The sequence below is a fragment of the Accipiter gentilis genome, chromosome 11 (assembly GCF_929443795.1).
Source record: "Accipiter gentilis chromosome 11, bAccGen1.1, whole genome shotgun sequence".
NCBI classification, from domain to species: Eukaryota; Metazoa; Chordata; class Aves; order Accipitriformes; family Accipitridae; genus Astur; species Astur gentilis.
The window spans coordinates 15,864,109-15,886,016 of NC_064890.1; the positions used below are offsets into that span (position 1 = coordinate 15,864,109).

The 21,908-nt window shown below is 38.2% G+C and overlaps 1 protein-coding gene across 1 annotated transcript in view; it reads left to right on the plus strand.

Annotated features, from left to right (window-relative positions):
- Positions 1–14,834, plus strand: part of PRKAR2B (protein kinase cAMP-dependent type II regulatory subunit beta) — a 100,285-nt gene extending 85,451 nt beyond the window's left edge. Inside the window, exons 5-11 of the mRNA XM_049814179.1 lie at positions 4,455–4,561; positions 7,458–7,611; positions 8,899–9,000; positions 9,592–9,666; positions 10,420–10,485; positions 10,658–10,796; positions 12,295–14,834. Of these exons, the coding sequence (XP_049670136.1) occupies positions 4,455–4,561; positions 7,458–7,611; positions 8,899–9,000; positions 9,592–9,666; positions 10,420–10,485; positions 10,658–10,796; positions 12,295–12,428 (777 nt within the window). The 3' untranslated portion in view covers positions 12,429–14,834. The remainder of the gene's footprint in view (positions 1–4,454; positions 4,562–7,457; positions 7,612–8,898; positions 9,001–9,591; positions 9,667–10,419; positions 10,486–10,657; positions 10,797–12,294) is intronic.
- Positions 14,835–21,908: the final 7,074 nt, after the last annotated feature.

A 21,908-nucleotide genomic window follows, 5' to 3' on the forward strand; every position in this document is an offset into this window, starting at 1 on the left:
CAGGCAGGACAAACAGTAGCTTGACAGCATCTTTCTAGAGTCCACTGAAGAGACGAGAGTGACTTTCTACATCAGGTGGAGCACCAATCTGTTGACCAGATTTGCTCTCAAGTGGTGCCATGACAGGATAAGACACAATGCGCACAAGCTGAAATACAAAAAAATCTGTTTAAGAAAAGCCTTTTTTACTGTGAGGAGGGTGGTCAACTGCTGGAACAGGTTGCCCAGAGGGGTTGTAGTGTTAATTTACATGGTTTAGGACTAAAGAGCTAAGAATACATGCTAACTGTTTTTTTACTAGTTATCAGTTATAGTCACATGCCCTTCATATTAAATGTTTCCTTAGTTCAGTATTTTGAAGGCTTTAATTACAGGGAAAAATGTAATTGATTGACTAGAAATACAGATTTTGTTTCTCAGGAAACTAAGAAGGATGCCCAAAGGCAGAGTTTGACTGACTGCAGTAGATTTTTACTCTTAAAATTTTACAGTTTTTTCACCTTTCTTCAGTTCTGTAATTGGTAACCACAAGCTAGATGAGAGGACGTTCTCTGTCCCTGAGGCCATGCAGTGCAGTATGACATATATACATACAGCTAAACTCCCTTACACCATCCTTTCTTCCTAGCCCCACCAAACCAAGCAACTAACCAGGCTGGTTTTACTTATACTGGGAAGAAGCCCTGGCTCAAGCACCCCTCCAAGCTATGACCGGGGTCTGTCAGGAGGGGAGTGATAGTTGGCACAAGCCAAAATAGTACCAGCTGTGCTGACAATTGTGCCAAGAGCAAACCAGCCCAGACTACACCATGTCAGTGCTTGAGTCCATCCCCTGGTCCTGTTGAGTTTGTACTTCATGGTTGTAGTCTCTGATTCTGACTGATCTGAAAATGCAAAAGGCCTTTACTCGCACAGTTCATTTAAGTTTGTATAAAACCAGGGTAGGTACCATCTTGGTCTAAGAGAGGGAAGAAAACCACTTCTCCACTTCAGGTGATATGAGAGGATATCTCATGGTGGCTGATGCTGATAAGGGAGCTAATGCTCCTTTGCACTCCTGCTTCCCAGCAGTAAAATCCACACTTGAAAGCAAGGGTGATTGAGACAGTAATGATGGCTGTAATTATGGCATGTTTATTCACTTGTCTAGTAAATTATTTTGTGAAATCATGCTCTGTCATTAAAGTCCAATTGTTAGAAAGACTTTTTGAGAGAAAGGCAGTAACTACGCTTCAAAAAAAGAAAATATCTTTCTAGAAAGAAAATCTTGATAGGTGAATTTGGTTTGTATTGTGAATGTGTCTTTCAGAAAATCTGATTTCTCATTCAGCCTCCTTGCTTTTAAGGAAGTTAAAATATTTTCCCTAGCACAATGGATGGTGATCAAAGTGTGCTTTCATGGCAACAAAGCAAGGTTCCATAATTTTCTCAAAAATATTCCTTTTTTGAAGCATTTACATGCTTCACAGTTTAGAATGAAAAAAAAAATCCATTGCGTGTATTAATCAGAGTATGTAAATAAACATTATGTAAACAATCAAATTTCAAATCATTTAAATTTAGGTTTGGTTCTTTATATTCGTGGAGTACATTATCCTTAAGAAAAATAGATCCTTTATTATATTTGAAAAAAATGTATTAAGATAATGAAGTTTTAGTGGAAGTCACAAAGATTGCACAATATACATGTTTAATACTTCACATTCTTTATAAATTTTATTTCTGTTAAAATGTTTATCATGTTTTAAAAATCTTATTCTTTAGGATATTGATTACCAGATAGCCACAGCATTACACATAGCAGATTTACAAACACTGATATAAAAAACTCTTCCTGTTTTCATTTTATATTTATTTTTTAAAGCTAGAACTGCTTTAAGGAAGAAAAGCTTTCAGACTGCACCATTTTATAAAATACCAGAATTAATTCTGTATATGATAACAGGTCTACTTTTTAATTCTAAAATTACCCATCTTTATGCTTTCAAAGTAATTATGGAGGGTGCCAGTAAATTGAGCCTCAGTCTGGCAGAGAATCAAGAGGATTCACGTAGAGAAAGCTGGGCAAGCAAGTTTTATAATTCTCACTGTAAAAGCAAAAAACACATGCCTGTTGGCTATTGCAGGCTGCTCTGTTAATTTTATTTAGAAAGCCTTGGGAAAGGGACCAATTGTCTTTAAGTTAGTTGCCATTTATTTAGAAAGTTAAAATACACGTGCAATACTTCAGCAGATAATAGTTCTCAAATGTATTAAATACCTTCAAGTGTTTAAAACATTTTTAAGAGGGAATTTTATTTGTGAATCCAACTATGTTGTCTAAAAAAAGACATAGATTTACCTGTTAGAAAATTTGTGTTTTGATGAGCTTGATTCATAATTATGAGATTGAAAATGTTCTAACCTGAAATCTGACATGAAGCACACTGAATAAAGATTATAACTATATGTATTATTCCTTCAGTACCGCAAATAACCGTCTTTTTAGTTTAATCTTTTTTCCAAGATGTCTTGGGAGTATTTTAATGTCCAAGGGTCAGGGCCCATATAATACATTTTCTTGCATCGCTTGCATTTAGAGGAGAACTTATACACCTTACCCTCCCATAAAACGTTAAACATTCTCCTTGTTCTTGTTTTCAAAAGGCAGCGAAGGGCTGTTGGTTGGGGAGCCAGCCACTTTGCCAATTCAGATGTTGAGTAAGGGGAAGGGAATGGGGCTTCTTCAAATGCTTTAGACAGCTAACTGACATTAGGTCAGTTTTGCAGGTTCTGTAGGAGTTCCTTTTAGTTTACATAGGGAAAACTGAAAAGACTGAAGTAATATTGCCTATTAATTTAAGCATGAAAGTTTTTAAAAGACAACTCCTATACCTAATTTTCAGTCTCTCAAAATGGCACACACACACATTTTTCTCTTTCTGTGAAATGAACTATAACCCATTCACTGATAGTAAAATTATCCTTCTTTTTGCAAATACATACCTGTCTATACTAAACCAGGTACTAAATAGAGACATAGTTGAACAATTCCTTGCTGGCCTAGGTAGGCTGCATGATGTCTTGCTGTATTTTACCATGATCAGCTGCACTGAGGATTGATGCTGCCATTCTGTTGTTCTTTGTGCCCACACACAATGAACTCTGTGAAGTAAAATTGTATTTAGCTTCCATTTTTTAAAAAGACTTGGATAACACGGTACTGCTGATATTTTTAAAAGCTTTGAGTTAGTGAAGAAATACTACAGAATAAAGATGGAATTCATTCCACCTAATTTTATCTGTCTAAAAATTAAGTTTCTAACTGTGAGTTATAATAGGTGCCTCTATCATCAGAGGAAAGAAAGAGGGACCTCTAGAGAATGAATCTGAGCTATGTAGTGTGGTTGTCTCTGTCCATGGGCTGCAGGACTCTAGAGGGCTGGCTTAGGCTTGTCTTTGGAAAGGCAAATGCCATCTTTGAGTGGCTGGAAATGCTGTGAACTGAATCATTGCAAGATGTGTGGAGATCTAAATCTACAGGCTTTTCTTTACCGTGGTTTTCACTAGAACCTGCTTGTTCTAGTATGATACATACTTAAAAGTTTCAAAAGGTAGAGGATAATTTTGTGTTATTGTCAGAATTTTAGGTATATTGCTGGATAAACTGAAAATAAAATTTAAATTATTAGGTTATCTTTTTAGGATTCATATTGTTAGTCCACAATGAGCTGTGTTTGATTTTCTTAGATATGAATAGTTAAGTTTTAGCAGTTTTACACCAAACACGACAAATTATGTAATTAGTGATTTGTTTTTGTTATTAGACAGACATAATTCAGATGCTGACATTTTGTTAGTCTGTTAACATTTCTCTCTAAACATTCATATTCCATTCAAATTAACAAAGCGGTTTTATAGCCATGTGTAAACTCCTACTTCCCAATGAGTTCAGCATTTACTTACTAAACCAAAGCACTGCAGACCTTTATGGTTACATCTATCCCAGCATTGTGCAGGCATTGTATAATTTAGATTTTCAAAATACTTTACAGTAATTTTGAAATTTTAAATTCTGTAAAATAGTTCTAAAGACACAAACAGGTAAGTGTATTGTTTGCAATAAGGGATACAGGTGGGTTTTTTTAACTGTATAATGTTACACAGTTGTGAAGGGTGAAACTCTATCTTTGGATGCTCATGAGCAATTTATATAGCAGACAAGGTCTATGTTATCATTGGTAGGGACGAGAAGGGAAGCTGGACGCTGAACACTGGAAGAAGAAAAAGCTAACACTGAATACTAAATAAAACTGTCTTTCTGATTGATCCATGCATTTCAGTAGCATGAATATTTTCCGTCCGTGAACATCTTTTATCTGCATATTGGGAGGCTGGACAGTTAGTTAATTTGAAGAGTAAAATTTTAAAAGCAGATGATAATTTCTTGTCTTTGTCTGTGTTCTTTTAAATAGGAACAGATGTCTCAGGTGTTAGATGCGATGTTTGAAAAGCTGGTTGAAGGAGGGGAACATGTCATTGATCAAGGGGATGATGGTGACAACTTCTACGTCATTGATAGGTGAATTGCTGTGTTGTCTTATAGCACAAAGTATTATGCAAAAGTCCATTGAGAAAAATCTATTTCTCTATGTACTTGTATTTAACTCTTATATATGTTTGCATGGGAGAAAGAAAAAAAGAACACATGTGAACCAGTACAGCTCTGTCTGAGCTGCAGAGAGTGGTTTATGAAAGCAGGTAGATTTTTCATATGAAGTATGCCCCTGTCCTCTTTATGTATTGCTAGATCCCAAAGGCTGGTTTGTTGTTATTTTTTACATGGAAAAAAGATCTAATACAGCTCAATATTTGAAATCTTACTGCAGTTCAGTCCTATCTGTAGACTTTCTTGTTCCCATGAATATTATTAGCTCGAGTAGCTAAGTCATTACTTTTCTTTTGGAGATCTGTACTGGATTAAGCAGGTAACTAAGTGAAAAAAAACCTCATGAAGTTCAACAAGGCCAAGTGCAAGGTCCTGCACATGGGTCGGGGCAATCCCCAGCACAAATACAGGCTGGGCGACAAGTGGGTTGAGAACAGCCCTGCAGAGAATAACTTAGGGGCATTAGAGGATGAAAAACTGAATGTGGGCCAGCGATGTGCGCTTGCAGCCCAGAAAGCCAATCGCGTCCTGGGCTGCATCAAAAGAAGCAGGTTGAGGGGGGTGATTCTGCCCCTCTGCTCTGGTAAGACCCCACCTGGAGTACTGCGTTCAGCTCTGGGGCCCCAACATAACAAGGACATGGACCTGTTGGAGTGAGTCCAGAGGAGGGCCACAAAGATGATCAGGGGGCTGGAGAACCTCTGCTATGAAGACAGGCTGAGAGAGTTTGAGTTGTTCAGCCTGGAGAAGAGAAGACTCTGGGAAGACCTTATAGCAGCTTTCCAGTACCTAAAGGGGGCCTACAGGAAAGATGGGGAGGGACTCTTTAACAGGGCGTGATAGGATGAGGGGTAACGGTTTTAAACTGAGACATGGTAGATTTAGATTAGATGTAATTGAGAAATTCTTCACTGTGAGGGTGGTGAGGCACTGGCACAGGTTGCCCAGAGAGGACGTGGATGCCCCATCCCTGGCAGTGTTCATGGCCAGGTTGGATGGGGCTTGGAGCAACCTGGTCTAGAGGAAGGTGTCCCCTGCCCGTGGCAGGGGGGTTGGAACTAGATGATCTTTAAGGTCCCTTCCAACCCAAACCATTCTAGGATTCTAAATCCTAGATATTGATTACTGTTGAATCCAGTGAGTTAGGAGGAGCATTTACTTTGGCATCCTTCACTAGTCTGTTTTCACAGGCTGCAGCCAGGCCATCCCAACACACCTTTTCTTCTTTGTACCTTTAGTTTTAGGCTAACGCACTGATTTCTGAGAGTGTTTGAAAGGAATATTATGCTAGAACTCTACAAGAAGTGCAGAGGTTTTTGGTCAGTGTAGATCAGTATAACCAGCCAGTCAAAGGAGGTGATTATCCTGCTGTATTCAGCGTTGGTGCGGCCTCACCTTGAGTACTCTGTGCAGTTCTGGGACCCCCAAACAATTTAAGAAGATTGTTAAGGTACTCGAATGTGTCCAGAGGAGGGCAACAAAGCTGGTGAAAGGGCTGGAAGGAATGTCCTGTGAGGAGCGGTTGAGGATTTTGGGCTTGTCTAGTCTGGAGAAAAGGAGGCTGAGGGTTGACCTCATTGCTCTCTCCAGCTTCCTGAGGAGGGGAAGTGGAAAGGGAGGTGCTGAGCTCTTCTCCCTGGGATCCAGTGACAGAATGTGTGGGAACAGTTCAAAGCTGCACCAGGGGAGGTTCAGACTGGACATTAGGAAGCATTTCTTTACCAAGAGGGTGGTCAAACACTGGAACAGGCTTCCTAGAGCGGTGGTCGATGCCCCAAGCCTGTCAGTGTTTGAGAGGCATTTGGACAATGCCTTGAATAACATGCTTTAACTTTTGGTCAGCCCTGAGGTGGTCAGGCAGTTGGTCTAGATGGATCGTTGTAGGTCCCTTCCAATTGAAATATTCAATCGTAAGATCGAAGAAGTGTGTCAGGATTCTTTGCTGAAGAGTCAATGTTTTTGAGCTTTGTGAGGTTACGGTTTGCCTTCTCTTATCCAAAAAGCTGCAGGGACTTCACAGTATTCTGTCAGCCTTGCAGTTTTTAGGTGCAGTGAATCACCTCTAAGTCCCTTATCAATGAAATCATTGTACAGATTTTTGCATTACATTCACATGACTTATCAACATGTACCATACAAATATTCAGCACTGAACAAAATGATGGCTCAGCATCAATGGGCATGGCTATGTCATGTTTTACAAGATACCAGATTTTACAGCATTCACAGAACAAAAAAAAAAGTTACAACTTTAATGATGAGGAGAAGAAATCCACAATATATTAGAAATACATATCTTCATTTCATAATCTTATGTTGCTTTTCATATACATTCCATTTCCTACATCTCCTCTATTTGTTACCTAACGTAAATTACTACTTTAAAATATTTTAATGTTAAATAACTGTATTATTATTTCTAGTGATCATATCACAGCAATTGTTGCAAAGACTTTGTTACATTTGTATTTAGTGTGTTTAAAATGAAATTAAGAAACAGATGCTAAGTTAGATCTTAATTTTTATTAAGTTCTGGTGATCAATAGATCAGTGTACATCCAGTCTATCTTTAAACTGAGTTAATGTAAAAACTAATAACCCTATCCTTCCCTTTAAAAAGGAACTACTTCTGTTATTTATGGAAGTGTCTGAGATGTCTCTGCCAGGTGTTTAATATAATTTAAACTAGCAAATGTATATTTCAAATGCTTAATCTTTGGAATTCATGGTATAAAAAAATATAGTGAGAGGCTGCTTAGCAAAGACCAGACTGGATTCTACTCACTGTATTTATATATTTTATTAACAGAGGTACATATGATATTTATGTAAAATGCGATGGTGTTGGGAGGTGTGTTGGAACCTATGATAACCGAGGAAGTTTTGGTGAGTTGGCCTTAATGTACAATACACCCAGAGCAGCTACAATTATAGCTACCTCTCCTGGTGCCATCTGGGGTTTGGTAAGTGAAATTTAAGATATTATTTGTTTTAATTATTTTATATAAATTGCACAGATATGCTATGTCAACATTTAAAAAAATGAATTATCATTTCTAAAAGTTTAATTTTAAAAATTCTGAGAACTCCCAGCACAATATTGTCTTTTCCCAGCATATGCAGAAGTAAACCTGAGGCTTAAGAAGACACTGATTTTTTAAAAAATCATTTTGCTTTATTATATTTTAATGATAATTTCCACAGTTGCAAACCACTTGACAATTACTTAGACACATATGTAAAATGTTTTCCCACATCTTGATAGGAAATGCCTTTGGTTCCAGAGTAAAATTCAAATATGAGGTTATTTATCAGTGTTACACTGTCTGGATCTTTGACAACAGTAATAGAATTTACCAGAAGAGTAAAACTGGGATAGCCATCTTCTGCAAGATGTACATATCAATCTAATGACTGATCACAAGATAATATTTTCCTGTTGAAGCGAAATACATGGTTTTTCACCAACTTAATCCATATGATTTTTGGGATCATGGCAGAGTTTAGGACACTATGAGAATGGCTTTAAATTGGATTGGGTTGTATTGGCCAGCAAGTCCCACCTGTAGCAGTGAAGGCTTGCAACGCATTTCATCTCTGTCTGTCACCAGGACACAGTCATATGGATTTAAGAGAAGAAAACAGCATACGTGTTGTTTTTTCCATCTGTCTGCTGCGTCTTGGATTGCCAAATACTAAGGAATGTCCAGTTGGCTGTTTAGAGCAGCAATGAGTCTTATTCTGCTGAAACAGCAGAAAGTGGACTGTGACCTAAGACCCAGACCCATGCATTTTTGTTTTGTTTGTATAATAATATAAAAAACTCTTTGAGTACATTATTAATATGTATGGGACCTCAGGATAATGAATAAACTTTGTAAATTAAATACTTAAACATTGAGGATTTCTTAAATATCCTACATTACCCACTCAGCGTTAATTGTGTAGCCAACCTCTTTAAGGTAACCTCTCTGCTCTCTATATGTAAACCCTACACGTATTCTCTGCCGAAGGGCAGACAAGCTTTTCACAACGTGAATCGGATCAGGAGCTTAATTTAGGAGCTCTTGATTGACCTCTAGAGGAATCTTTCTCAACTGACTGTATGGGGAGACTAGCCAGCTAGTTTGACAGCTACGTTGAGAGACTAAAATTGGGTAATTTGAACATACTCAGCCATTTCTAAAGTATTTTCTACCACACATGTATTTTCTGTTAATAAACTCTCTTTTTCCTCTTTGTGTTTACAGGACAGGGTAACGTTCCGAAGAATCATTGTAAAAAATAATGCAAAAAAGAGAAGAATGTATGAAAATTTTATTGAGTCATTGCCATTCCTTAAATCTTTAGAAGTAAGATTTCTATTGCATTATTTTAATGGCTATATCAGAAGTATCTAATAAGATTCTGCTTTTGTAGAATTCAAATTTGGAATTAAAATTTTGTCCACAATAAAATTTTGCATACTTTCATTTTGGAGAAAGACCATATTTTTGATATTTCTAAATTTTCAGGATAAAGAACTATTGTTAATACTGTACTTTAAAAAAAAAAAACCTGTATTTTTTTTTACCTTTACCTTCCTTAAGCTTAATTTTAGTAGATATTAGCCAATAAAATTAAACAATTACTTAAGGAATTTAAAAATATTTTCATTTAACAGGTATATTTTTATATGCATGCTTTACTGAAAATAATTTTTGAAGACTTGGTATATATAGACTTCTTACAAAAATGGAAGCTCTATCGAAACATCTAGCTGTTAAGACCATAATACACCCTCTGGAACACTATTCAGCAGTTCTTCCTTTTTTTAATGATTATCAAAATAGGAAAATAAAGATAGCCTATTCTCTGTGAAGATTCATGAAAATAAATATGAAAGGACTTTCTAGATATAATGTCAACCAAATATTTCTTACATTTTCTTTTTTTAAATGAAGGTATCTGAGCGTTTAAAAGTGGTTGATGTGATTGGCACCAAAGTGTACAAAGATGGAGAACAAATCATTGCTCAGGTACGGTTTATTTTGAGTTTTAGTTTTTCTTTTCCAATAGGTAACAAATATCATGTTATCTATAGACAATAGATACTTTTAAACAATGTTTTTCTGTCTCAGATGAAACAAAAACAATGAATCTTGCATCTAAGAGAAGTGATTATTTTGATTCAGAAGCTAATTTTTCACTTATGATACTTTGAAAAACATCAATAAAGGAGTCAACATTTTTAGTATACTTTAGAAATTCAAACTATATAAAAGAGTGATTGCTTCCAATAAGGAGCACTGAAGACTTACCTTGTTTTTGCTGTTAAAATATGATAATCTTTTGAAGAAGAATGCAGAAGTAAACTCTTCAGGGTAGGCAACTGAAATTGTCTTGCCCCAAAATAATTATTGGATATCAGATAACTCTTGGAGGCTTTTTATACTGGAAGCTCTGTAAGGAAGGAAAATAATTTGGAAGGTATACAAGGATGGAGAAACAGGAGTACGTATCCTAAAATCTTGAATAACATTGTTTTTCTCTGCTTTTTGTATAAGGCACAGTCAGCTATGTCTTTTAATGAAAAAAGCCTTGCTGTCAGTTCTGTATAGATGTTTTATTATGTGCCTAGAGTATAGTTTTCACATTAAAAACTATTTCTTTTGCAACAGGTATCAAAAAGGTGAGCTTCAAGGCACTGGCTGCAAATATTTTAATGTTACCATGAAACTAAAAAGGAAATTTCACATTTCCTTTACTCACTTTATTTTTTTCTTCTACAGGGTGACTTGGCTGATTCTTTCTTCATTGTGGAATCTGGAGAAGTAAGGATTATAATGACAAGGAAGGTAAATGTCCCTAAACCACAGAATATTTTTTTTAAAAAAACTTAATGTATTCTAAGTGTTAAACAGTAATGATACCATTGTTACTAATTTTGCTTATGCGATCTTGAGTTCAGCAAATATCTCTCTCATTCCCTCTCTTCCTTTCTCTTAATTTTTTTACCTGGTATTTCAGGGTAAACAAGATGTAGAAGAGAATGGAGCAGTTGAAATAGCTCGATGCTCAAGAGGACAATACTTTGGAGAACTTGCTCTTGTAACTAACAAACCACGAGCCGCTTCTGCATTTGCTCTTGGCACTGTCAAATGTTTAGGTATTGTTCAATAATATTTTATGTCTAGTACAAAATTATACATAATCTATATGGTTGTTTTTATTGTGAACTCTGTCTTTTTCCAGAATAGAAGATTTAATTACATTTACCTGAATAAGAATGTTTAAGTACATCATGTATTACTGTGCATTCCTATTTACATTATTTATCTGCAAAAATTATTTGCAATTGATAAATGGTATTAAACACAAATTCTCCAACGTTTCTCTGATTGCATGGAAGTAAAAATTGTTTCAGGACAGTACAGAGAGCATTGCTGCAAACCATTTATAGCTATCAGATAAATGTCTAATACTCTGCGGAAAGGTAAATTATTTCTTTTCTCAGTAGACTGACTCTCATCCAAGAAATAACTGTGGTAAAAATCCTGTTCTGTTTTATCACCATAACTTAAGCTTTAACAAATTCTTTGTCTTCACCAGCTGCTAATTTAATCATTCCATCACACTGTAGTCTCAGGCACGGGAAAAGCACAGACCATAGGAGTGTGCCCATAGACAGTCCTTTGCATCCATTGATTTTCATGGTCTGATGCTCAGCTTCTAAGTATTTGTGTCTAATTATGGGAAAACTGTAGACAGATTTGGCATTCTTGAATGACATTTTGATTACCAAGCCAGTAACCAAAGAGCTTCTCACTTACTTATAAAGGTATTATTTTTTAAAATCCTTATCTCCAAACTCCCAGAGATGATCAGGCAATAAAGATTAAAGATGATAGAGAGAAAAGAATAAGAGGCAGTGGTCATTACCCAGTGGAAGAGTGTCATTACCCAGCACAGGTGAGTCACTAAGATATCTGGCACTTCCCAAATAGCAGAGATCTTGAACTTTTCTCAGGAGCCATGAGACTACAGGCCACCAGGTTGCAAGCTGCTTGAAGTATAAAGTTTCCTCCCTGGCCTATTGGCTAGAATTTTAGAGGGTAACGTGATCAGGTAAAGAAAATATTCGGGTTGGCTACGCATTGACATTGCATGTTGAATTACTGTCTCCAACTTTTTGTACATTTGCTGGGAAATAAGTTTCTATTACAATTTCCACTGTGGGTGGAAGCAAGTAAAAATAGCAAGGAAATATGGTAAGTTAAACCCCAAATACAACCAACAACATCAGCAAAGGATGTGCTTCTTTTTAAATTTCAAGACTCTTAAAACTGTATTCTGTGGAGGAATCCAGGCCCCTCCAGACTTCTTCAGCAGCTCTTGGGTGACATAAATCTTACTATGAAAATATTTTCAAAATAAGAAACACAGCAAATTCTAAGTTTATTTATGAAGTTCCAAGACAGCAATGTGTTGGTTGATCTTGGTTTTGCTACGGTAAGTGGTTCTCTTCTGTGCAAAGTATATGCCTCACTAGGATGTGTCCTGTTATAATGTAAGATTTTACATTGGAATGTCATAAACACCAAGATTAGTGTCTGCAACTGACAAGCACATTATATTCTTTCTCTTTCTCTCCCCTTTTATCTTAGTTATGGATGTGCAGGCATTTGAAAGGCTTTTGGGACCTTGTATGGAAATTCTGAAAAGAAACATTGCAAACTATGAAGAGCAGCTAGTTGCTCTGTTTGGAACAAACATGGACATTGCTGATCCCAGTGCATGAACTAAACATTGGAGCAACAAGATCTGTTATGAGAATATAGCACAGTAGTGGTTAGTCCACTGAGAAATTGTCTCTTTTCCTATAGATGCCAAGCATTTTCTGTGATTTTAAGGGTGGGTTTGGGGGTATTTTTTTGACTTACTACAGTGGAAATACTAGTAAACAAACCAGGAATTTAATAAATTGTGGGCTTGATTTTTGAAAGTGCTTAGCATTGGTAGTTCCATCTGCCATTAAGATGACCTGTAGTAGCACAGCACCTTTGAAAATCAAGTCCTTTAACACAGCATTTCCGTAAAGAGTAGATTTCAAAAAACCCATGCGATGAACTTGTTAAACCAGCTTCTGTTCTTCAAAAAGGTTACAACTTTTCTGGAAAGACTGTTAGTTTGAATGTGATATGTTGAAAGTATTAGTGCACCCAAAGTGTTTATATGTATTAATACAGAAGATATACAGTAGATATTACTTTCTGACTATTACAGTTGTCATGATTTTATGTTGCATTTATCACAGATGTAGTGAATCACAAGACTAATCCTAAGATAAAGCATGACAATGCATTTTGTGTAATGCTCATGACCCAATCTGATTTTTAACATTTTGTAATTTGTTTTAAAGTCCTCTTTGTTTAATATGTCATGTTTCAGCACGACATTGTAATATCTTATGCAATTTAGAGGACTTGTATATTTTTGCAATAAACTGCATTTTTTTATTAGTTACACGTATTCTGTACAGTCTAGAGTGAGGACAGCTGACAAATTAACCTTAATGCTTTAAAAGCAAAGGCATAGGTCATTGTCATGTTCTACCCAATCATACATAACCTATGTTGTTTTCCTTCTCCCTTGTTTTATATGTATGCATTTTGTCTTCTCTATCTATGCTTGTTCTCTAATTTTTTTTTTAGATCTCACCTTTTTTATCTGTTAAATCTTCCACCTATTTCAAATGAAATGATCTCTGTATATCTCTCTTCTTGCAGTCTAATCTTAGCTATCAAAGACCAGATTACTGAAGTTATTGATATCAAAAGCCATGCTAATCTAAGGTTGTCCCTGAAAAATCCTTATCGGGAAGTAAAAAAATATTTTTAATTTGAAAGATCAGTACTTCAAAAGCTTTGCACAAGTCTGGAAAGTATGTCATTGTTAAAGCTAACAAGTCCTGCTTTCAAAAACCTGTAGGTCATCATAAAATAATATCTTTTTAGCCATAATAGCATGGAATACCTTCTGAGACTGCGGAGAGAGAACATAATCTTAATTAGGAGCACAGGGCTCATTGCTTACAAGGGTCTGTGATTGGATATTTCAGGCACAGTCCAATTTTAATACTGCTTACTGACCTATCTGTTGATGTACATGGAAAGCTAGTGCACATAATGGCAATTGGCAGTAGTTCTGCCAAATGATACTACAAGAATTGTAGGAAGGCTGCTTGCGCTCTGTTTCAAACGCCTGAATTGTAACATCTTTCCTTCTTAGATAATGACTTTTCTAATGCCATATATTTGTGTATGTTGATGTAATTATTATCCTATAGTTAGTGAAATGTTCTGACAATTTATATAATCATACCTGTATATGAAATTATGATTATATAATATGATAACAATATATAATTTATATCATACAGTATGGTATAAATTATAAGTCAGATTCCTAACAAAATACAATCTGAGCAAAATTTACAAATGTCATTTTTTTTTTACCTAGAAACCTGGTATGAATAATTGCAAATATGATAACTTGCCTTTGTACTTTTGATTTATGGAAAAAAAGAGAAGCCTGTTATACTAGAAGGAAATATCAGGTAACCAAAATCTACAGTCTTGTCATTCTGTATGCTTAATCTCTAAAAGCTACCTATATTTTGCGCTAGCTTGATGTGATTAAGAAAAATGCTAGAAAATACTTGTACAGCAGTAAACTACGATCAAGGTCATAAATGCCAGTCACAATATTTTCAATATTGTTGGTTATATTTAAAGTTTCCTTACAATAAACAACACTTTTTATATATAAAAATCTATGTTTATTGATATTGTTGTGTTTTAATTCCATTATCATAAAGTTACAAGTGACCTATTTATATTCATTTATTAAAACATTCATAATTCTTAACACTTTCATATTGATTTTCATAAATGATGTTATGCAGATGCTCTGTCTGCTCAGAACAGATGACATGTTGGTGTGGCAATTGTCATAGCTACTTTGTATTTGATGATTTGCTTGTAGTTTATAGCTGGGAAGAAGCTGTGGAGTGACAAATTTAAGATAATCAGAGACTTTGGATTTTAAGCCCCAAAGTACAGCTTCATGTTGCAGCAGTTTTATTGTGTTGCTCTTGGGGACTGCATGATTTCTGGAATTTTCATTGTTGGTGAATTCAGGGGGGTTTAACCAACAGTAATAAATTGTCGCTTTGTAAGTTTTGTCCAAATCATTATATCCTTCATTAGTCAGCACCTGGGATTTCTCCTGGATCTGTTCCTATATACACTTCAAACATGCCAGTCTTCATGTCATAAATGTGGTAAGTGTTCATCCTAAGAAGGAAATCATACTGATTTTTAATGACCTTTCAAAAAAAGGTAGATAGTTCTAATAATTTTAAGCAATGCTATATCACGTTTACCTTATGAGACTATCTGTGTCCATACTTAGATTACCTGATGCATCTGTTACTAAGGACTTGTTCGTAGTCAGGTCGCTAAAGGAAGGGGACTTTGGCAATTGGTTGGCACATACATGTTAGTTTGTTTCTCTCCTCTCTTCCCAACATGACTAGTGATTTATAATTCTGTGGATGGTTTAAATGAATTTGACAGATGGCTAAGTTCTAAAGGGGTGGCGGGGGGGGGGGGGGAGCTCCAGTGAGTTTGTTGAAAACATGCCCCACTGGGTGAGGAGAGAAGAGCCTGAGAGAAATCCTGTAAAGAAAGGCATTCATGGGCTCACATGTTACTAAGCAAGAGAATCCACAGGGCAGCAAATGTTTACAAATGCCTTAACTGTGGGAAAAAAATTCAACTGCAGCCCTCAGTTGATCCCAAGACACAAACTCTGAGGAAAGCAAGCTTCCTTAGTCCTGGTGCTGATGCTGTCACTTTTTAAATGTCACTTGTTCGTGCTTCATGAGATTTCATTCAAGCTCATCTGGAATAAACATTTGTGAAATCATTCCCTTCTGGATCTCCTGTTTGAGGTCCAGAAGTGACTGATTGTGGAGGTCTTGGGGCAAAGCTCTGAAGAGCATTGTGAAACCAGCTACAACCTAAACCACTGTCATTCCATCTTCTTTCCTCGTGTTGTCTTTTGTATTCAGCAAAGACTATTCTGGTCCTTACTGGAATGGTGGGTTTGGTTTTGGTGGTTTCTTTTTGTTTTGCTTGAAATGTTTGGTGCTTTAAGCTTTCTGTAAGATGACTCTGGGACAGTTACGTCACGATTTGTGTCATTTTGTAGTTTATGACACACTCTGCATGGCAAGCCTTCTTTTTTTCAATATCAAGAGTTCCCAGATGTGCAAAATCAGTATCTGCTGGTCATCCTTCACAGACCTGGTACATGAAATGCCTAGTTGTCTGTTTTCAGAGACATACTGCATCTGGTAGCTTTTGCTGAACAAAGTGCTTTGCTGAAAGTCAGTTTGCCACAGCATGGACATTCTTACATGCTCTTGCTGAAATTTTTATGTTGGTTCAAAGGTCGTTTTATCCATTCATACACGTGATGGTTATAGGTGTGTATTTTTCTGGAGTTTCTAAGATACTTTCCTGTGTCTGTAGTTCTCAAATAAGTATTACTGCAGTTTTCTCTGAGAGGAATTGCCTCTTTGTATGCTGAGTATGTACAGATCTGTGCTGTTGACTGTCTTAAAAATCTGGGATCATTTTCAAATCATTCTGAGAGTTGTATTTCCTTCAGATATATACCAAGGCTGTTGCCAAGTTCATCATCTACTTTGTGGCTCAGAAAGATGCTTAACAGGCTAGACACTCTCACTTCATGGACCAAAGGGAAGCTGAATAATCTTGGTAGGATATAAAAAGCCCGAAGAAAATTACATTTTAACATTGTCTCTTTTTTCACCCCATTTCTCTTTCCCTCTAAATTATCTTTATTTTGACAGCCAGGTGAAGAGCCAGTGGCAGTAGGGGGATGTAAGGCAAGTGGAGGGACTGGCTGGGTCCGTGCTGGGACGCAGTGGTCTGGTTGACTGGACACTGACTCTCTCTGCCTCATCCCCTTTGTCCTGTTCCTGTCCCTTCCGTGTTGGCAAATCAAGCTGAGCTGGAGTGCAGTAGTGGTGTTGCCATGGCTGTGTGAATACTGTGGGTAGGGTTCTGTATCTTTCTTAGAACTGGTAGAGGTATATGTATGTGTAGGGAACAGGGAAGAGACAAAGGCCAAACTGTTACATGAAAGAAACTGTGCTCAGTCAAAACCGTGTGAAAAACTCTGACACTAGGTTATACTAGGCCATTGTGATGGTATCTACTGACTCAACCTTTTCTTATTGAGGTAAATTAAATTAGGACGTCCTAAAAATAGCTTCATGGCATGGTATGAATACTTTGTCCTTTCTTCTGTGAAGGTATTGAATTATTTCAGCTGAGCAGCTATGAAGTTTTGGGAAAGGATAACACTCTGTGCAGGTCTCTATGGAGGACTAATTCCCTGGCAGCCAAGCGAGCCTCTGGGACCTGCTCCCCCACATCTCTGGAGATGCTGGAAACTCAGTTCTGATAAATATCTTATTTGGAAAAAGCCATCCAACTTATCACCAAACTATATCTTCTTTTTCTCTTTGTTGCTTTGTCCTTGTGGAGTCAGGTGGTGTGACTATCTTAAGCAACTTTAGCTTCACTGTACCTTTAGTTTTTGGCTGCATCTGTATGGTTATATCTGTCGTAGGAAATTTTATTTGCCTGAGTCTATTTGCTAGTACTGAGGCATTGAATGACCAACATTCATACCGTTTTCCAGTATTTGTGGGGGCTCATTTATAAGCTGTCTTAGAAGCTTTTCTCCCAGCTTTCCATATGGGGTGGCCATATGCAGATGGCCAACTGAGAATCGTCCTTGGCCTATGGTAGCTCCCAAACCGTATCCAAAAATTATTTGCTATTGGCCCACACAAAAAGCATGCCAGAGCTATTAAAAAAAAAAAAAAGACAGTACAGATGATTGTATTCCAGTGCCCAGGAACACTCCCTGGCATTTGAATTTACCAACCAGCATAGAGGGCACCTGTAGGTCATCTGTAGTCTCTTCTTGACTTGTTTTTTCTGCAAGCTTTGAGCTGGGGTAGAGGGCTTTCTTCTTTATCGCTCTTCTGGATTGTTTCTTGATACGTCAGGTCTTTCTTTTTTCCTGATACTATTGTCATTTTTTGTCTTGCTCTATCTTTGTAGGTGATAAAAGTTTAGCTAAAACTGGAGTCTGTGCCATAATGACATGAAATAAATTTCTCATTGATTCCTGACCTGTCTTGGAAGAAGAAAACACCTCTCTGGCCTGTTCTTTGTTCTGTTTCTCCCCAGCTTGAACCATGGCCGGAGGGGAGTGAATTTTGCCTTCCAGCACTCAAGAAAAAAGATCTTTTCTGGGAGCAACAAGTCTTCTGCTCCTCTGCTATGGGTTCCCAACAGCATCCTCTGTGAGGAGATTGAAAAGGTGAAATGTGGGGGTGGGCATGCTTAGAGCTGTCATTAGGAAGGTGGAGAGAGCCAACCATCATTGCAGCTAGCTACAAAAGGCTGTAAGAAGAGGGAATGGGTACAAATAGTCTTAGGAGATACAGAAGTCATTGTGAAAGGAGAAAACTGATGTGAGAGGGTCTGGCAGAATGGCTGCAGAACAGAGGCCTCTGCGTTGGGTAGAAGTGGAAGCTCTGGTGAGCAGGGTTGCTCTGCTGTCTGGGGAGTATTCAGTTAATTACTGAGGGTTGATGTCTACATGTGGATGTGAAAGCTCCTGTAGCAGAATTAAAATAATGATATGCTGTATTTCAGAGAGTCAGCAGTAGCAGATGTGTTGTAAGGGCAGGATAGGACATTGGCTTTGGACAGGAGAGATTGAAAGTAGAGGTAGGCACAAACCCAATGTATAATATATATTTTACTAATATGACTTTGACTGTAATACTATGCATTTTTTAAATCTACCTCGTGGTTTCTTAACTTTGTGGCTGGCAATTTTAAGAGGTATATAGGTAGGATGCAAATCTATCTGTATCTTTATTTTCTGTTTGTGTAGTCTCTCCTGCTTATTTTGTGTTTCTGAGTAGCCATCCGTAATGTGACAAGAACTCACAACTAACACTTCCCCATCCCCCACCTTGTTTTCTACCTCTCTTACAACAGCAGAAGCAACTGAATCAACACAGCTACCAACAATGTCCGTGTTGGTATTGTATTGATTCATTCTCTGAGCACCCATTCATTTTGGGCATGGAGTAAGGTGAGGTAGGGTGTGTGGAGGGGGAGTAATGATTTAATTAGAGACTAGGCATACAGAGCAAGGAGTATGGCATTGACATAATTGTCATTCTGAAATTTAGAAGATACATATTTGACTTCAACCAAGGGGGTGGTTAGTAAGTAAGCTTTGATACAGTTTTATGTGTCGTGCTGCTATCTACTGCATGGACGACCTGTCCTTTTACTCATTTTCTCTTACATCCCCACTGAGTAAATGTTAATTTACTGTATGCAAAGGAGAAAAGGTAGATTTGAAAATAAGAAAGCTGTTACGTGTCTGTTTTTAGAACCTCAAAACAATTCAGACACTCATCTTTACACGATGTTAATCTCAGTCCTAGGTAGGATTCATATTTTTGTGCTTTCTTGGTATGTCATAGATGGTAAGTGTGACATTGAGGCTTTAATTCAGCAATGGTATTTACGTGTCTAGACCTGTATCTGGAATCTGGGCCAGTGGATCTGAGAGGACTGGGCTTCACACCTAACACTCGTGTAAGTTTTTGTAGAGAACTGTGAACCTTCATGGCAAATAGTGTTAATATTTAGTTTGGGAAACACACTTTTCGTTTTGGGTAGAAAAAGTACACAGTGGAGTGGAAATGTGCTCCATAACAAGGTACAAACCTGTAGGCCAACAGTATTTTTCTGAAGAATCCGATGGTGCTTTAGACAGGATTTCATATCTTCTGTAGCTTGCTTGATCCGGCCTCTGCGTTCTCCACCTTCCACTCTGCAGCAGATGGAGCTTTCAGAAGACTAAACTGTTTTTACCTTGCAAGTGGCTGTACCAAAGCAGAGTACCTTATCTGCAGAATGGAGACATTGGCATGCACAGGCCTTCTGCCAAGCCTCAATCTGGAAATGCAGGGTCCGCAGTAAAAGCCATTAAAAACCCAAGAAGCTTGGGTCTCTCTCCAAAGAGCCTAATGGCTGTTTAGATGTACGAGGGTGATCAAAAGAGAAAGGGGAAGGGGAGGAAGGAACACAGCTTTGAAGTTAATTTTATTGTGGAGTGGTGTAAAAAACATGAATCCTGGTTTACCAGTTTTCAATTTATTAAAAAATTTATTTTAGAGAGAGGATGCCATGAAAGCTTTCTTATATAAAGATGTATTAGTTATTTAGGAAAAGCCTGAATTCTAAATATAGAAAAAAACTGAGCTTATGGGATGTGGGGTTAGACAGTTGCTATTATAATAAGTTGTCTAGTCGCTTAATGGTTGAATCTCAACATTAATTTTTGGATTTTTCCTGGAGGCATTTATCCAAATAACTCTGATGTTTTTAAAGTGGGAAAATGATCTCTAAAGGGTTGATTTGTTAGGTGATTAAGCACAGAAGATTTTTAGTTAAATTCCATGGCATTGGTTTTTCTACTCTTTTTTTAAGCTGAAATTGCACATATACATATAAAAAGTAATAATTTCCAATTCACAGTGCAGAAGATAATTGCATGTTTTTTTTAAAGCAATGTCTCTCTTCAAACAGAGCCTATAGATGGTAATGACTTTACTAACAGGCAAGCTATTACTTCCTGGAAGAGCCAAATCTTAAAACTGATGTGCCAATGACATCTACATACCGAGTGTGTTTTGGTGCCAAGCACAGTGTCGCTGTGTGCGATTTTTTTTTTTTAAATCTGCATTACCCTTGTAGAACTGTGGAAACAATAAAACCAGCGTTCCCTCTAGTGGCCACTAAGAGCACGTTTCATGGGACACAAAGCTTGCAGAGAACTCCAAATACGGAACCATTTCTATTTAAATTGTAATAGTTAACTGGTTTTTGGTTGGTTTTGTTTGCTTGGTTTTTTTCTCGCACAACTATGTTAGCGTGCCTGAAAGTCAGGACTGTTGTAGATACCAGATCACAGCAAAATCTCCGACACAGGATTTAGGACACATTCACATGATTGTAATGATGTTGAAAATAGGTTAAGGAGGAAATGCTTTTTTTTGGAAAAATCCCAACAGTTGCAAAATCTTGAAAACTCTCCCTCGGTTTGTAAAGTCCTGTTGATAATTTCTGAATTGTGCATGTATTTGCTTTGGATCGGATCATGGATAGTAGGTAATGTATTTTATGACGAGGATTTGGCCTCAGGAGTCCATTCTTCCCCCTGCAGTCTCCCAGAACTACTGCCTTAAGTGGGCAAATCCCGTAGTAGCTGTGCTCTCTGTTAGTAAAACAGAAGTAACGTCGAACCAAACCAGGTTGTTATTTTGGCAATAAATGCAGGGAATGTCCGGGAGACACCGATGGACGGATAAACCTGTGTGGATTTTTTTAAAAAACAAACATATTTACTTCTTCCCCACCAACTTGTACTCCGGACCTAGGCTACCAGCAAAGTCTTTTTGAAGAGACGAAGCGAGGGACGAGGCCGGAGCGGAGACCGACGGCCGCTGCTGACTCATTCTCTGACCTTTACCGACTTCCTTTACCCTCCGCACGCCGCAGTCTTTATTTGGCGAAACGCGAGCGGGGCCCGTTGCGTAACAGCGTTCCGGAGCGCTAGTTAACGGCGGTAACTCACGAGAGTTACCGGCGACGGTTACAGGCGGGCCCGCTCGCCCTTTCCGCGCCAGCGCCCCGCCGCGGCGGCCGCCGCCATCTCGGGGCCCGCGCCTCGCACGGCCCGGCGGAGCTGCGGGAGGCAGAAGGGCCCTCCCGCCGCAGGAGACGGCGGAGGCCGCTCCCGCCCTGCCTCCCCCGCGGCAGCAGCAGGCCACGCAGCGCCTCTCCGCCCTCGGCCTTGCTGCGGGGGGGGGGGCCGGGGCCCTGACGGGCGGGCGGCCTCGGCGCAGGCCCCGGCGGCCGGCCGCGGGTACACGTGTCCCTGTGACTCTTGTTTACTATCGGCCGAGCGCCGCGCGGGGCATCCTGGGGGCTGTCGTCTTATCGCGCCCAAGCTGGCGGGCGGCGGCGGCGGCGAAGACTACAGCTCCCAGAGCGCCTCGCCGCCAGCCGGCGGAGGGATT